An 18,473-nucleotide genomic window follows, 5' to 3' on the forward strand; every position below is an offset into this window, starting at 1 on the left:
ATACAAGTCGGATTTCACTAGCAAAGTTTATTTCTTGTATTTGCATCTGCACGAGCATGTTACATTCAGTACAACAACATCACTATACAAATCAACATGATGTGAACCACTCTCATCATTAGTGTATCCCGTTTGGCACATTGCTAGCTCAAGATAAAACCAGTGATGAGATGGTGAATCACAATCACTTTAGGTCCAGAAACCCAGCCCCCCCCCCCACCTCCTAACAAAAAAACTTAAACATATTCACATTTAACTTTTTTTGTCCAGCACACACAGTAGAGTTGTTTTATGTGGTATGGTTATGTAGAGCTTTTGCAATACAAAGGTGACACTGAATATACAACACCGAGAAAACTAGTGATGAGAAGTGCATGATTTGTTTCATTTCATTCTATAAATAGGATTTTTCCAGGGCATATTAATACATACAACAAACTGACAATGACAGAATTACAAATAAAGCAATGCTTTTAAGGTTAACGCCATTATCCTCTGTTCCAACTGTAGAAATGCCTAACGGTGAACATCTATAAGTCCAAGAACTGAACGGAGTGCATATTTCAACGTAATAACATCCCCTGTCCTATCCCTCCTAATCCATTATACTTTGTTCCTGTATTTATTTTAAAATTACATTATGGGCATCAGTATTCCGACTCAATTTTGACAGAACACACAATTAATTTCATTGGTTACTGGCTATGCTTTACTTCCCTTGCCATGCCAGCTGATTTCTTAGATCATGAATGATTCAATTAACGGTAGTAATAGTTCCAACAATGGCCGACGTGTTAACAATATTTTTTACTTCCCTTGGCAGAGAGATGATGTTGTTTAAGTTAGGTGTGAACATTGCATGTGCTACCAATCTAAAATCAATACACAATTTGTTCTGAGTATCACAAGTTAACAGTTTTTGAGACGTGCTGTAAATGCATTAATTATTCACTGCGATTTAATATCACTACTTTTGATGATAAAGTTAAATTCGTTAAAATAAGTCTTTATAAACATGTAAAATTACAATAGCACTTATTGTTTCACTAGGAAATCTGTGAAATCATATCCAAGTGAATATGAACAAATATCAAAACAGTGAAATTAAATACCAGTTGAAATAAATGCTATTACAGTACCACTTACTGGCGAGAAAATACAGAACTTGTGTTTGTATTGACAACAATTCATTGATAGATTACATGATACTTGACAGTATAAAAAGAAAATAATAAAAATAGAGAATTCTGAAAAAGAGTTCAGACAAGTATGCTTTCACATCTTCCCTTCCTATTTCACTGGAGCACTAAACCGACCTGCAAGACAAAAATTACCAAAAAAAATGGTTGCTATTCAGTAAAATTCAAACATATCACGAGACAAAATTCGGTGTATTTACAGAGACCTGAGCATTGGTCACTGATGCTAGAGGAACTGATATGGACATAGTGAAAAATAAGGCCATTCGTCATTTGAGAACAATGCAGAATTTGATTTATATCATTTTCACTGTTATTGTTCAGCACTGACAGGAAAAGGAAGCCAACAATAAGCGAATGGTGCTATTAGGTTATTCCTACCTTAGAGGATTCCATTGGTGGACATCTCCAGTTATATAGATAATACTGCAGATTACCATCGCCGACACCAAATTTTAACTGCTCTAGGAATGACTTGTTATCCATTAGATCTAGCGCATTGAATACATCAAAATCTTTCTGCAAAGAAAGCATAGTGTGTCAGAGATTTAACCTTTTTATCACCCAAATTTTTCTGCACTTTTTTCTTTCTTATATTCGTCTGGAAATGAACCCTTATTTTGGAGCCCACAGACAAAATTTGAGTAAATTTTTAGGTTTTAGTCAAAAAATTTGGCTACTTTTGTCCCAATCCTCTGAAGGAAAGTGCAGATTATAAAATGGAACTATATTGTGAATTCGTGATGAAAAAAGGGAACTGGTGGTGAAAAGCTTAAATAAAGTACAGCAGTCACTGTCTTCAGGGTTCACATTATTTTTCTGCACTTAGTGATATCTCAATCATTTACAGAATACCATATAGAATTCCCATGATTAAAAGGCCTTGAGCTGAAATCACATTTTGCACTAAGGAGAGAAGATGCCATTAAATAAAAAGGCAACATCATACAAACCCCTTGTTAGGTCAATTTTTCAATTTATTTTAAATAAGAATTCATATCAATCAAATATTACCATCCTCCAGTATCAATTATTTACCGATAGGAATTATGATAAGATTTAATTTTAGGCGTTTCTTAAAAAAGTGAAAGTAACAACAATTTTTGTGAGTGTGTCATAGTGGCATGAACAGATAATAATGAATGTACGAAGGAAATGTCAATCTTCATTCCATACGACCCCTTATTAATTTACTGCATTGCAATTTACTGGCTTTCTTGCATTGATTTATTCATCTTGATCATGCAAATTGACAATAATTATTTTTACTATTTTTGTCATGAAAACGTATCATATTCCTGAATGCCTTGTGTGTCTGCATTCAATATTACACTTGTAGTTGTTAAAGACTTCATTGCATACGAGTAGTGTAGAATGGTACCAACCTGTTTAGCAAGAATCAGCGCATCTTGCATAAGGTCTATTAACGGCGTCTTCGTACTAACATTGTAAAATGAATAACCTGCTTTCAATTTCTTATGCTGAGTATGATGCATTATGGTCGAAGGTAATGTGTAAAAGCTAAAGAAATCTGTGATGACGCCTTCACTCTGAAGATAAAAACAGATTCATAATGTTACTTCATTACCATTCCTTGTTTTTAAGATACACAATGCAAAAAGACAAGACGCTGTAAAACTCGCCTACTTGTAAATGAAAGACTGGTACTTACTTCTACAACATATGCATCTACTATATCATCTCTAGGACAAAACCAATGTTCAAATTCATCCTGTACAGACAAAAATCAATAGTTCTATTGTCACCACTGGGCCACGTCAGCTTATGTGAATATCAGGAGGATATTGTGTGAATACCAGGTAAGATCATGTGAATACCAGATCATCGAGTCAGGTCGTGGGTATGTGTAGATACAAGATCAGGTCATGTGGATATCACGTGGATGCCAAGCAATGTCATATGCATTTCGTGTGAATACCAGATTAGGTGATGTACATGCCATGTGGATATATAACGAGTCGTCTCATTTTGATATGTGGATACCAGATCATGTCATGTGGATATTATATGGATATCAAGGCATGTCATGTGGATACCAGGTCATGTCATGTACATTTTATGGAATACCAGGTCATGTCATGTGAATACCAGGTCATGTCATGTGGATACGAAGTCAGGTCATTTGGATATTATGTGGATACGAAGTCAGGTCATTTGGATATTATGTGGATACCAGATCAGGTCATGTGCATGTCATGTGGATTCAAGGTCAGGTCATGTGCATGTCATGTGTATTCAAGGTCAGGTCATATGTATGTTATGTGGATAGCAGGTCAGGTCATGTGGATGTCATGTGGATTCAAGGTCAGGTCATGTGGATGTCATGTGGGTGGCAGGTCATGTGGATGTCATGTGGGTGGCAGGTCATGTTCTATGCCTGACATGTGGGTACCAAGTCCAGTCATTTGCATGTCATATAGATAACTGGTCAGATTATGTGAATATCTAGTGACTATCTCACACGGGCAGATCATCAGGCTATATGGATTATTCAATTTACACGACTTTAGATTATGAGCCAATGGTAGAAGTAAGCACATAGATATACACATATCACACATATACACGACTCACCTCACTAAACAACGGCGATAATGAAAAATTATTCTGATAATCATTTAAAAGTTTACAACATTGGGCAACATCCTTCTTCTGTAGTTGTCGTATAGGTAATTTGGTTTTCTGAAAAAAAGTTGAAAAAAAGTCTATGATCATTGAAAAAATCAAATTATTTAGTCGTATTGCTGAATTTTCCAAGGAAGAGATATAAATCTTGAGACAGACATAACCATCTAGTGGTAATATACTATAAGTATTACTTTGTACATGTAAATATGAACAGCAAAAATCAGCAACTACAAACATCATCTACCAAGGCCTGCCCTACTACTAAAATAATGTTTTTAGGCGATTTTTCAAATAACATTACTGATTAAACAATTCTTGATATACCTGTTTTAATTAATTAGAAAACACCATCAACATGGTGACTGAAATTGGAATCAACTTACAAGAATATATACACGATGTTCTTACCTCAGGAAGTTTATAAAGTTTGATTGTCCGCTGCATGGTCATGTTCTTGCTTAGGTGGGAGAACTTCACTTCTATTAACTTACGTGGATTTAGAGAACGATGCCAATACCTACAAGTAAAACATTCAACGACGATGAAAGTTGATTAATTTTGGATTACCAAAACAATGGTTACCAAAATAACTCAATATGTATGGTCTGTGTAGTTATAAGCATCTTGGTTGGAAAACACTGCAAAAACACTATTACATATTTCTATAATGAAAACAAGTCTTTGAAGAGTAAAAAATGTGTTTGGTTTAGACAGGTTTCCAGTTTGCAGTATTGAAATGTATACCATACTTACTTGCACGTAGCTACTGGTTTGGGTAATACCACACCTGCAGTGTAAACAGCCTGAAATATATTCTGCATATTGACTCTTCTGGTAATTTCTCTAATTAGCACTGGAGCTACTCGTTTGGATCGAAGTTTCTTATGAACACAGAGAAAATTAATTTCGACCATTGTCTGCACACTAGGGAGAGAAAAAAAATAATAATACCTAGACCACAAGATCGATAAACTGGAGTCAATGGTGTAAACCATTATATCTTGGAGTGGTTCAGTGTTTTGGGATGTTGTTAATATAACTACTGTAAAACCATTAATTTTCATGATTTTGATTTTTTGAGCAATTTCACTGGGTTTTAAGTTCACATACTTGGAAAGAAAACAATGGGTTCTTCTGTTATTTTACATGTTCATGTGTATTTAATTTAGCAAATTTTACACAAAAATAGCAAAATTAAAAAGCAGTAAATAATTAATTTTTTTACAGTACATGCTTTGTTATCAAGGTTATTACTTACTGGTCATATACTTTGATCTTAGCAGGTATAGCACTAATAAATCCAACTAGCTTCTTGTTTGACACAACACGTACACCACAATGCCAGAATGGTAAAGAACCAGGTGGTAACAGTGCCCTGTAGAAAATGAGACACTTTGTTATCATCAGTTAGGACAATGGATCAGTGCTACCGGTATTCAGTGGTTGTGGTAGACAAGTCTGAACTCATTTATACAAGAGCTAAAAAAAAGTTTCTGTTCAGCGTGTACACCGCTAAAGAAGGTGTGGGTTGATCTGTTTTCCCTTCATTTCAACACTGTACAGTGCAGAACAGCACAGCACAGCACAGCACAGCACTGGACTGGACTGTAAATGTAAATGTAAGATAACAAGACTCAATACATAGGGTTTTCTCAACTCCAAATTCAGCTTGCTAGATGTCAACACTTGTGAGGGACCCCCTCATTTTTAATATAGTAAGGGTCCCAAATATGCTCATCAATTTAGTTTTAAGTTTTCTCATAACCCTGCTAAGTAACCAATCAAGTGGTTTGAGTTCATACAATAAACTCAGAGAAAGATTAGACACCTACCATGTGAGAAATTCAGGCGAGTAATCAAATCTAAACATATTATCATCATCTTCTACATAGTTTTCATTCAGCAATGTGTACAATTCATTCAGCTGTGAGCAGAGAAAAAAGAAATGAAAGCCATCACATAAAAATACATATGACCATTAAACATCATTGTTTCAGTTCACACACATACATTAGTATTAATTATTGATACCCCACATCAAATCCTGTGGTCCACTTACATTGACAGGATTCTTGATATCTACAATATCCCACATAAATCCCTGTGGTAGACTGTAAGGTTCCTGTCTTACATCATCCCTATTGGGTTCCACAGCCTCATTTATAGCCTTGTCAATTTTCTCATCTGGTGAATACAAATACAATATCAGGCTTGTAGCATGCCACAGATTTGCATTTATCAACAAAGATTTATACTTTTTTGAGGAAATGCAATTCTAAATAAAGAATTAATGATACAATATTTCCAAGATGCTTGTTTTGCTCAGTCCTGGGAATAGGAAAATCGACTAGCACAGAACCAGTACTCTGATAGAGTTTCCAGCACAAGACCAGTACAGGGATAGAAGCCTATAGCACAGGACCAGTATGGTGCTACCCCGGTAGTATGAGACAATATAGCAATTTGAAACTTGCCTATTTTTGGCACAGGTTGGGTGTCCCAAAATTCATAATTTTTTCTTTTAGCCTCCTCTTCTGTTTTCGGTGCTGCCTTTTGTTGAATTCCTAAGAGTTCGATAGCACGCTGGATCTCCTGTAGTTTTGCAACTGATTGGGCAGACTGATTCTGACAAGAAACCAAGAAATTTTATTATTATGAGTTTGGCAACTATTCCAGTACATGTATTTTCCACAGTCAGATTTTGAGGTTGCAAAAATGTAAAAATCATTGGACCCCCAAAAAAGAAACATGCTGAAATGGAAAAAGCACAAAGACAGAGAGCAAAACATACTGGTGCCCTGGCATCTTTATCATCTTCTGTACTGAGAGCCTTCTTTTTCTTTTTCTTTTTGCTTTTTTTCTTTGCTCCTCCCTGTTCACTGTGAAATGATACGCATGATAAGTCAATAATGTTTTATGTACATGTAAGTTCCTGGTTCATGTTTTAAACAGTATTCTGACGGGACTTAAAGGCCCAATTCACTTGCCCTGGGCAAGTGTGAATTGGAGGTGTGGCTATTCTAATGCATGGTGTTAATCACTTGCATAGCCTATGACGCATCCTGTTTCAGCGGTCCAACATCACGTGACTTTGATTGACAGTGGTGATTATTCAAGATTAGTCGCGCATCCCTTTCCCCGGTTCATGTTTTTTACTTTTATCCGCCAAAATCTCAGCTCATACACTATTTATTGTCATAAATACTACACACAGTCACTGCTGTGATATTCATAGTCACATGCATCCACTTTGGCACGACATAATAGACATGTAAGTTCGAGAAAACATGTTTTTACCGGAGCTTGGCTGGAGCTGTTTACTACAGCGTGACAAGCAAGGAAATAATCCCTATTGTTTAGGAGCGTATTTATAGTATACCTGGGCCTTTAAAGTAATTACCCCACATAGTTCATCAAGTTAAGTAAGTCAAGGCATGAAAAACTTCTCAAGACATACACCTATAATGGTGTGATATCAAATGTAACAAGTGATTGTAGAGAACAGTTGGACAATCAGAATTTAGATATCATTTCTACCAAAGATCTATGTATCAAGTTTCATTGCAGACTGTTGGATAGTTCTTGAGAACAAAAAAGTGGGAAGGCTTAAAACTGGCTGAATAATATGAAAATTAATGCACTGACTTTAACCAAAAACTAATCAGGTCTGCACATTATCTCAGAGCTAAATAATATGCAAAGGTAGACTGCCGACAGTCGGTCATACCTAATATTAATTTATTAATAGTTAATAGTTATTATTAATAAATATTTTGTATACGGTAAGCGTAATAGGCGTGAATAAATTGCGAACGTCGGGACAGGAAGTATGGAGTGGCGTTACCGTTATAATCCTAATATAAACCGCATATGTAATAGTAACCGCACCCCCAATTCCGGCACTTTGGGGTTAAAGAATTATTAACAAAAATTGAAAACATGTACCTATTACTAACCCCCCCCCCCCCCCAATTCAACAAGACCGTGACTGACTTCATTGTTTCAACCAGCTGTTCCAAAACGGCATTGTTCCTAATCCTATTCTTTGTTTCGACAACATGCCTAAAAATATTCACACCTATTTATTGTTCAGCGGTGATAAGATGTCAGACAGGCAATGAAACTGCTTTTGTTCTGGCAGCAACCTCCACATGAATACGTCCGCGATTCGGAAGTTCTCGGCAATGAACTGTTATCATCGTAAAAGTGTTAAATTCTTCGTCAATCCTCAGTTTATCTTTTGAAAACAACTAATTTCTTGATTTAAAAAACACACAATTTGTTTCCCATGGAAATCAAAGCCAAACGATCGCACTACATCATCGGTAAATCTCTTCTGTGTTGCGTTCACCATGAGGTCGCTGAACTGTCATATTTAAATGAGCTATGGTAATTAGAAGACGTTGGCCTATCCGGTCAGAAAAACAGTCTTGTGTTAATTCAAAAAACATGGCAGATATCGTATCGCATCAAACGTTTACATGTGACTGAACTCACTTACTAACCATGAAACTAAGTTGAATTTTACTTGCATTTCATAACAATTTTAATGAATTCATTTTTCGTGCGTTATTATAATCACTACTGAGTAATGATCAACAATTTCAACACTTTGAAAACAAGTAAGTTATTCACTTGTAAACCGCAGCATTGCCGGATTGCGCCACCGTACCATGATCTACTAAGCAATGCATTTGTGCTTGTTTTTATTTGAAACTTCTGTTAGAATATACTTGAATATACTGAGTAATTTTTTTTATCATGTGAAGATTTTTTAATTGACTGTGATTTTTCAACATTTTGTGACGCCTATTTTAGAACCAAAGTGAGGCCTTTCACTCTTCCCTGACGCCTGTTCAAGAGATTGCAGGGTGTATTGTTTTGTGAATGTGGTGTGGGGAAAAAATGATCACGCCCATTTAGTGATTGCAATATGTACGTAATAGAAACCGCACCCCGAACTTGAGCTTTTGATCGCAATTTTTAGATTGATACATTGTAATATAAACCACGTAGTTTATTTTGACTGTGCTTCACGCGATTGCGACACTTTCCACAGTCGTTTTTGATATCATGTCACTAACAACTTAAATCTTGACGTGAACAACCAACGCATTCATGGGGTCATTTAGAATAAATTTGCATGCATTATGTTAATATAATTTATTTCGTGACGTCTGCATCAACTATGAATTATTCATATCATCTAGAAACCTGCAGACGGGCACAGTCTCTCGGGACTAAAGTCCCTCGCATGAAATGGTTCACATGTCTAGGAAATGCAATTTACATAAGGCCAGAGGACTGTCGACAGTCTAATGCAAAGGCTGCAAACAAAAATTAATCAGGTCTGTGCATTATCCCAGACTACCCATGTAACAAGTTTCATTGAAATCTCATATAAATTGGTTCTTGAGATATCAGTGGAACCATACTTTTCTGGTCCTCGAGTACAAGCCCAACCTTTTACATGTTCAGGCCCCTGGGCTTATGAATGGGGAAGTATGGTATTTCAAAATTCTCAAGGTGTCTGAAAATGATTCTGAGGTGTATTGATAAACCCAAGTGCATTATTTGGTTCGAACTGGTGTCATATGTTAACAGGCTAACTATTTCAGAGATTATTTTTCAACGTGTGATAGTTTAGGTGATGCGACTGAAACTGAATCTTGGAATTCAGCATGTTACTTTTGGAAACACAGTAATTGGATACAAAGATGAAAAACAGCTTCTTAGCAAATGATGATGCATAATTTATTTGTTTTCAGAAAAAGTAATATTTTATCACAGAGCGTAGATACAGATGGAACAAACGCATTTTTAAAAAGCATGAAGCTTGGCGATTCTAAAAATATATACTTTGCGGGGTCTTTTTGTAGCCATTTCGTCACAATCGAAAAATTAAAATAAGTACCGGTATATGCAAATAATACTCTCGCTATTCGTTTTGCATTCATACTCATTGTATGCATTTGATTTGTTTCAATGTAATTGGGCTTAACGTGGAGCTTTTTACTATTACCCATTTTTCAATTATAATCACTATTAATTGGCATTAAGAAATTAGAGCATTGGAATGCATACACATCGCATTTAACAGATAAGGTGTACTTCAACATAAAATCAGATACATGCATTGTAATGGCTTGAGTCCGAGATGTCATGATCACGATCAAGAATTCATATGCACGTGTGTTGTATCAATGTATGCACGCCAGAACAAGACCGACCCGGAAAAAACACACACTTTAGCACTCACGTAGCCTCCGGTGCACCCTCGTCTTCATTGTCACCATCGATAGCGCTGTAATCTTGGTCTACCTCTACTACCTTTCCATCGCCAGCGTTTTCGTCGGCGTCCGCCATGTTGGAAAGATTGCCGCACAGCCTCTTCCGGGGCTGGGTGTTACAGTGCGCATATTATCGATACCATTAATTAGACTTTATGAGAAATTAATCAAATTAGAATTAAATATTTAAAAGGTAATTAATTTATTTTCTGTAATAGCTGTATTCGAATATGAATTCTTATAAAACCAGAAATACTACACCAGAACGAGGCTGAGTGGGATTGTGGGAGAGCTGAACGACATTCACATCGAATCAGCAATAAATACTGAATAGAAGAAAAAATCTTAAGAAATAAAGCAATGTGGAAAAGACGATAACAATATTTAGGAAGTCACCCTTGTTCCGAATTGAGGGCGGATTATTTAACATTCTCTCGGGATTGTATGGCTTTTTTTCTCATACTGCGATGCAGTGATTGTTCAATTTGAATATAGGACGCCCATTGTGGCTAGATGTTGTTCATCAGGAAATATAACGATTCAAAAACGTTTGACCGAGCATAACTCGGCAGGGGGGGGGGTACATTCATACTGGGCTCCTGTACGGCAACCGAAGTGGCTCACAACATGGCATTTTATAAAACCATTTTTACAATTCATTTTTATTTCATAATTCATTTTTAATAACCATTTTCGGTTCTGAAATCGATTTTTGTTTCTGGTATCTGTTTTCATTTAAAAAAATGTTTAAATCCATTTTCGTTTTTTAAATCCATTTTTAAAATCTGTTTTTATTTTCAAATTTCATTGTCGTTTTTAAAATCCATTTTCGTTTTTAAAATCCGTTTTCATTTTCAAAATCCATTTTTGATTTCAAAATCCATTTTTGTTTTTTAAATCCATTTTCGTTTTCAAAATCCATTTTCATTTTTAAAATCAGTTTTTATTTTCAAAATCCATTTTTGATTTCAAAATCCATTTTCTTTTTTTAAATCCATTTTCATTTTTAAAATCCACTTTCATTTTTAAAATCTGTTTTTTTTTTTTAAATCCGTTTTTGTTTTTACTAATCCGTTTTTATTTTTAAAATCTATTTTCACGTTTTTGTTGACATTTGAAGTATAGGTATATACGTATTTTTCACGTTGAAGCACATTTCCCATCATAATTTACATAAAAATCACTGTTGTTTCCCCGCCTATCGCATTACTTTAATCGTTTTTACGGTAATTGTTTATACAAAGATAGTTTTTTTTTATTTTAACCAGTGATGTTTCCATGGTAAGACTTCTTTATGTAAGTTCTTCTTCAGGCTATAACTATAGCCGTGGTTCCGCGACGATTTTGGTCCATCAAGGGTTCTTGACTAATTCGGTCGGCTTACACTTTTGCGTCAAATGCATTTGTGGTCAGGCTTGTCCACCGACGACGTTGCCTTGTTTACTGACAATACCCTACCCGGTACCAAAACGCAGCAACACCACGGCTATAACTTATTCTAATCAACCTTGGAGCTCTCATTTTATCAGCTGTAATGTTGATACTCAGGTTAGAACAAGTTATAGCTGTGGGTTAGCCCTGCGTACAGTGACCATTTGATCGTGTGGTGGGGGTGACTGGAATATTTAATACAACACAAGCTAGACGCTGAGAGATAAAAACACATCCGTGCATGGGCGGATACAGGATTTTTTATGGGGGGGGGGGGGTCCAAACTTTAAAATCGCCAGACTACAAAAACAAATTGAATACATTTTTCAACGGGGGAGGGATCCGGACCCCAAGAACCCCCCTAGACCCGCCACTACCGTGGTATTGCAGGGAAAAAACTGTTGTCACATTCAAGAAAAGTAAAAAGTGTAAAGATAATACATCACACTGGTCACACTCTTACAGCCACCCCCGTGATTTAAAATGGTTGAACCTTAATTTATGTGAAATACTTTGGTTATTTGTCTTTTGTAATAATTTTTTTACCTTACTAAACCCACAGATGGTTAAGTTGTGTATTATTATTATTATCATCTTAAATTACACTTACAAAATTGTTTGAAAGTGTCTAAAAACGCAAGCTAAAAACGCAAAGGCTCATGGGTAGACGCTTGTTTGTAAAAAATGACACGCTATGGCCATCTGACGCATGCGCAGGTGACGACTCCCCCGCTTTAAGAAATTCTATTATATATTGAATTTTTTTATTGTCAAAATGTTCTTGAAATGTAGTCATAACATCCTCTAATCCTCGGGGGCGGAGCTACGTCGCAGACGTTCTACGTTGCTAAGACGCGCACCACTGTACATGCATTTCTATGGGCTCTGTGCGCGCTGCTGTGGAACGCCGGTCGAACCGGTGAAAATTCGAGAAAACAACACAAACTCAACTTTGAAGTAATCCCGAACAACCAAATTTATATATTTTACACACGTAGGGCTAATCTTGTTACACTGTTCAGAGGAGTCCCAACAATCATCCCAAAGTACCGTTTTCTGCGAGTTTTGGGCCTTTGTTTTCACCGCCGCGGGTTGCCAGGCGGTGCAAATGCCCGGATGTCCGCCCCGAGGATACAGAAAATATAATGATACACATACAGTTTTTGTTTTCATTAAATAATATGATTATTTTGCACACATTTTGTGTTGAATGCCTTCCCACCAGCACAAGAGCGACCTCTAGAGGCAATAGACTGTTGAACTGGGACAGGAAGTCAAACAACCGTGCGCTTGCGCAATAGACTTGACGACCGAAATACGGCAACAAGCAGGTTTTGTGGCTGCTAAGTTGTTTGTTGGTGACTTCCCTAAATTGCTGTGCTTTTTAGCAAGGTTTCCTGTGAAATCTTCAAAAATGTCCGGACTGAAGAAAAAACCTGAGAAGCAATTGACTGATCTTTTATGCAAAGAAACGCACTGTAAGTAACTAAATCCTGGCATTGCAAAATCATGGAGGTCAAATTATGACATTCAATTTCATCGCCATTCATTTCTTGGAGGTGAATGTTGTTATTAAACGGTATTTTAGGAGATCGATACACTGACTGAACTAAAGCACACCTGTGACCTACCAGAACTATTAAACAAGATAACAATCATGCTTTTTGGGGCCTGATTCAGCACATAGGAGACCGAATTACTTATAAACCCTTTAAATTTACGCCCCACGGTATATTGGGGTAATGGTCGCAATTTTATGCTGTTTTAGTTGCATAATGGGATTAGCTCAGGTTCATGGCTTCACCCTTAGAGATTTAATTCTTCAGATAAATTATAAAATGATGCTGTGGCAATATTCTGGTGTAATTACACATTTGGAAAGTAAATATTCACTTAAACTTAAATCACAGGGTCGTCCCACAGTATGTTTTTGTGTGAATTTTGTGTATACAAAAAAATAATGTATTTTACTTGTACCATGGATGTACTAAGAAGTACATCCATGCTTGTACTTTATGAAGGCCAGTTTACAAGTTCAGGTTTATCAAATTATCTGACAAAATTGCATCATGTGATTGGATTATTCAGATGAAATTGAACATGTTCGATTTTCAAAAAATCTGATCAGACGTCAGATTATGCAGTTTACATAATCAGATTGTGTTTGATAACTTTGATCAGATGTTAGAGTTCAAGTACATCACATTTTTTAAATATATTGTAACAAATTGGTTCTTGTAAACATACTATAAGTCATGTATGGGATCCATGTTGCACACAGTCATGATCAGACATTTTGTGAGTTTACAATTATGCGTATCGTCTGAATGCTATATGATTTATTGAACTTTGTAAACAGGTCTGAGAAGAAGGTGCTACAATTATCTAACATTAGGCTTGAGTAAAATTGGAATTGTAAATTTATGATTCAATGAGTTTGATTTAATAGTGTAATAATGACAAGTACAGTTTAATTCCAAATTTTGGCTGGTATTTTATTTTGCTTATACATATATTGAAGTACTAGGTATTATTTTTTTGGGAACTTTCATACAATTCATATTTTATTCTATAATATATAGTACGTGTATGATGTACCGGTAGTATTATTCGAGAAACATGTTGGCTAGTAGTTTCTTGTTGAATTTGCTTAGATATGCTGCCATACTATTATTTTTTGGCAACTTTTATACAATTTATGGTATATTATTCTATAAAGGACATTCAATGAGATTTCAATTTTTTCATGTTATTATCATGACTTCAATGTTCTTGTCCATCTACATTTGTATTTCATTGTACATGTATTCATTTTTCCCCGCATTAATTTTTGTCAGTATTTTCTACATGCAAAATGTTTTGATATATTATTGCATTGTTTAAGGACTTTATCCATGCAAAGAAAATATCATGCATCCATCTAAACACTATTGAATCTTGATTTTCAATGGACAAGCTTGTAATAGTTATGCTAAGTTTCTTGTCAGTTATTTATGTGTTGTAACCTTCACCTTGTTACAAATTCACTGTTTTAGTAACACATTTAGCTAAAGATATCAGATGTATAATGGATTTATATGTGGCGAATCTTAGCACTATGGTATGTGTTAATATGGTGTCTTCACAGAAAGTTGCGTATACCCCAGTAACACTAAATTATCATTTAAATGTACTTCTTTTACAGTCAGAAGAGAAGAAATCGAAAAACTTATACAGATATTCAAGAAGCTGCTTATTGACACAAATAAGAATGATACACTCAAGCAGGAATCTCTCAAGTTGGACCGTACAATATTTCGGGATATACTGCACAACACATTTCATATGACAGATGATATGCTTATGGATAGGGGTAAGGCATATTTGATTTTATGTATATAAGTACGAGTGTACACATATTGCAGATAGTCTTTGTAAATGTATATTTTTTGATTGTTAAAAATCCAATTCGGATACAAACATGGGAAGATTCTGATATTTCCAACAAATAAGTATTGATCCAGCATCCCAAGTAACTGGTGAACTTGATTGATCCGTTAAATATTCTGATAAGAACTTGAGGAATTTTACCAAAACAGAAAGAATTTCAGACTGTTATGAGATGCAACATCTGAAATATATTGATCTTTGCATGTAAACATAAAACAACACGATGAAACTATGATTAAGGTTGTTAACAATTGGGGATTTTGATAAAGCATAAAAATGCGTGATCATTAATACAGTGCATTCTTTTTGCAGTGTTCCGGGCATTTGATAAGGACAGTGACAGTTATATCTGTTTACAGGAGTGGGTCAAAGGACTTTCTGTTTTTCTCCAAGGAACAGTTGATGAAAAAACACAATGTGAGTCTTCTAAAAATCTATATAAGATTGAAAATGACGATCAGACTTTGAAATGCTTTCAAATATGACATTAACTATTGGTAATAGACATCATCTTCATATTCAAATAAATAGCATGATTAATTTTACTTTCAAATCGTAGATTGCTTTGACGTGTATGATTTAAATAGTGATGGCTATATTTCCAGAGAAGAAATGTTTCATATGCTCAAAAATAGTATGGTGAAACAGCCAACAGAAGAGGATCCTGATGAAGGCATCAAAGATTTAGTAGAACTTACCCTGAAAAAGATGGTAAGTTTAGGTTATCAGTCTAAAACAAATTTACATAAAAAGATGTATTTGGTGACATTGGGGTTACGGTATGTGGTACTCGTATCAAGAACATGCCTTTCCATCTTTAGCATCGTGAACTTGACAACAAATGATAATGCTGTTGTTTTTCTGGTAATTTACAATCTATTATCTTGATTGCGGAAATGTTACAAAGGAGTTAACAGCAAAATGGAAATGAAATGTCTTGTACTGTAAAGTGACTAATTTTCACTGGGTTTAAATTTCGCTGATTTACCATTTCAGGCATATTCAGTGGGTTTTAAATTCACGGTTTTATCATTTAGATAATGTGTTCCATGCTAAATTTTACATATTCACTAGGTTTTAATTTAGCGCATTTTCCAGTAAGCGAAATAAGCAAAATTAAAACCCAGTGAATAATTAACGACAGTATTCTGAATTGACAAATATGAATGAATAATTAACAATGAAGTTTAAAAGGCTTGACAGTTCTGTGACTGATAACGCAATATAGTCAAGTTTAACTGTATTTATTTTGTTTTAGGATCATGATCATGATGGCAGACTTTCATATAAGGATTTCAAAAGTTCTGTAGTCATCGAACCGCTTTTATTAGAAGCTTTTGGTCAATGCCTGCCAGATAACAAGGTATCATTCACCCTATAGTAACTATGGTTGTCAAAATCATGTATTTCAATAGCGTGACCACTTGTGTATTTTTTAGCTCCTACCTGAAGGCTAATGGACTGGGTTCCATAGAATTTTCTCCATAAATTCACTGATGGACTGTTTTTTTTTTTCAAATTTGATACATAGTTTATAGCATGAGGTTATCAACTGATGTCACTTAGTTTGTAGAGCTGATTGATACGAGTAACGAAATGGGCTAGTATTATCTATGAACTGAAGGATGTTGCCAGTATCAACCAGGTCAACGAATAAATAATACCGATATAACTTTTTTAATAACATGACCAACTCCAAGTATCAAAACGACAATTATTTTATCGTACTGTGTTATGAATCATATGCAAATTAGGCATGATGTTTTAAGCACTTACTGCTGCTTATAGTTTTGGAATCAGCAGAAATATTATCCTTCCATTGTTTTCTCTGAAATTCTCATATCACAGCAATAAAAACTGTACCGTCACACGGTTTGCTTTTCTTCGCATACTATTTGAGCACACATAGACTACCGGTAGTATTTATTGGTAATCTGCTCAGCTAGGATTTCCTTTAAAATTACTTTTGTGTGTGTGTGTTTGTGTGATTTCCAGTGTCTTCACATAATAATTATATTCTCCTGTGATTATTTTGGCCAAGCCGATTTTGCTCAAACTTGGCTGACAGGTTACACCTTCACTTTAGTTAGGTGGTAAAATCTGAAAAAAATTCTGGCTCATAGTTGCCACAGCAACAGCCAAAAAACTGATTTTTGAGTAGCTTTGTGCCAAATGTATCTCCTCCTATAAATTTAGGATTAACAACCTTGGACATAGTGATTCTACTAAGTTTGAGTGTGGGCACAAAGTTACAATGTGTTTTTTTGATATAATTTTTTCATTACCGAGAAATGGCTTTTTAACTCTTCTGTGATTTTTTGGGGTTGGGCAAATTCTTGTTAGGCAGTTCATACCTTCACTAGCCCACCATTGCCATGACAACAGGCTTACAGCCAAATATTTAGAATACTTTTGCCACAAATGTCTTGCATATGAATGCCACGTTCAGTGTGAAATGAGTAATACAAAAAATGTATTGATTACTGATTTTGTATTTTTTGTTTGCAGAGCAAAGATGCTTTTGTTAAAACATTCTCAGACTGTGATGGTCAACAAGCAGATACCAGTAAGAAAGGGAAGAAGTAGGAGGTGCCTTGAAAGAAACTCACATCCACAAGAAAGAAAAAGCACCTTGAATTGCAGATGCTACTTATACTTGTCAGACTTTACTGTGAATTGTTGGGTGAAGGCTTCCAGAAATTCAACTACCACACTGAAACAATACACAGCAATGAAATTGAAAGAAACATGTCTGCCAACATGGTCATTATAAATGTACTATAATTCAGAAAACTTCACAACATGTAAATACTATCCTTCCCAATCGTTGTCTCTGTCCAGTATTTGAGCTGTAATTTGTTTATATGTAAAATAATACAACTTATTTGGGTTGGCATAAACTTGTTGACCACTGAAGGGTTGACCATTATGTGAATTAATAGCAGGCTAATGATTCTGGTCATAGTATGTCCAAAGCTGACCAGATGGTGTTGGTTTTTATTATTTTGTTCATGGCTTTCAAAAAAAACAACAAAAACTACACCTTTGAAGTACAATATTTATTCATATAATTTTAGTTCAAACTTCTCGTTGTGTGGACCACAAACATTTCTTTTGCTTCTTATGGCTTGCATCTACGTAATATTATTGAAAACATTTTACATTTTTTCATGCCATTTGTTTGACTTAATATTCTTGTTGTATCGATGTAAATGTTTTAATAAAGATGTTTAACAAAATATTTGTCTTCTTTCCGTGTATACCGGTACCTAAAATAAGCAGAGACCATCTTCTCTCAGGTCTATGGTATGATATTGTGTTATTTCAATTAAACACAGCTAAAGGACAGTACAGCACATTAATATATCATTTGTTGTTCACTTTACCTACTTGTATTAAAAAATATTCAAAGTTGAGTGGAACCAAATCTATGTTATTGGTATAACATAGTGTTTTTTTTCACCAAAACTGGCAA

At 35.1% G+C, this 18,473-nt stretch overlaps 2 protein-coding genes across 2 annotated transcripts; one reads left to right on the top strand and one right to left on the bottom strand.

Annotated features, from left to right (window-relative positions):
- Window positions 1–7: 7 nt before the first annotated feature.
- On the bottom strand, window positions 8–10,240 carry LOC100378935 (glycylpeptide N-tetradecanoyltransferase 2-like). The gene is made up of 13 exons (XM_006824854.3): window positions 10,108–10,240; window positions 6,640–6,727; window positions 6,323–6,473; window positions 5,908–6,032; window positions 5,681–5,772; window positions 5,107–5,223; window positions 4,602–4,772; window positions 4,257–4,365; window positions 3,795–3,902; window positions 2,872–2,931; window positions 2,585–2,749; window positions 1,581–1,718; window positions 8–1,316 (listed from the first exon to the last, which is right to left on the bottom strand). The coding sequence occupies exons 1-13, from the start codon at window positions 10,212–10,214 to the stop codon at window positions 1,296–1,298; spliced, it is 1,452 nt and encodes a 483-aa protein (XP_006824917.1). The 5' UTR covers window positions 10,215–10,240; the 3' UTR covers window positions 8–1,295.
- Window positions 10,241–12,839: 2,599 nt separating this feature from the next.
- Window positions 12,840–17,720, top strand: LOC100366575 (calaxin-like). Its single transcript, XM_002741388.4, has 6 exons — window positions 12,840–13,047; window positions 14,754–14,921; window positions 15,311–15,415; window positions 15,558–15,709; window positions 16,257–16,361; window positions 17,507–17,720. The coding sequence occupies exons 1-6, from the start codon at window positions 12,984–12,986 to the stop codon at window positions 17,582–17,584; spliced, it is 672 nt and encodes a 223-aa protein (XP_002741434.1). The 5' UTR covers window positions 12,840–12,983; the 3' UTR covers window positions 17,585–17,720.
- Window positions 17,721–18,473: the final 753 nt, after the last annotated feature.

The sequence above is a fragment of the Saccoglossus kowalevskii genome, chromosome 7 (assembly GCF_978046115.1).
Source record: "Saccoglossus kowalevskii chromosome 7, keSacKowa6.1, whole genome shotgun sequence".
Lineage (NCBI taxonomy): Eukaryota > Metazoa > Hemichordata > Enteropneusta > Harrimaniidae > Saccoglossus > Saccoglossus kowalevskii.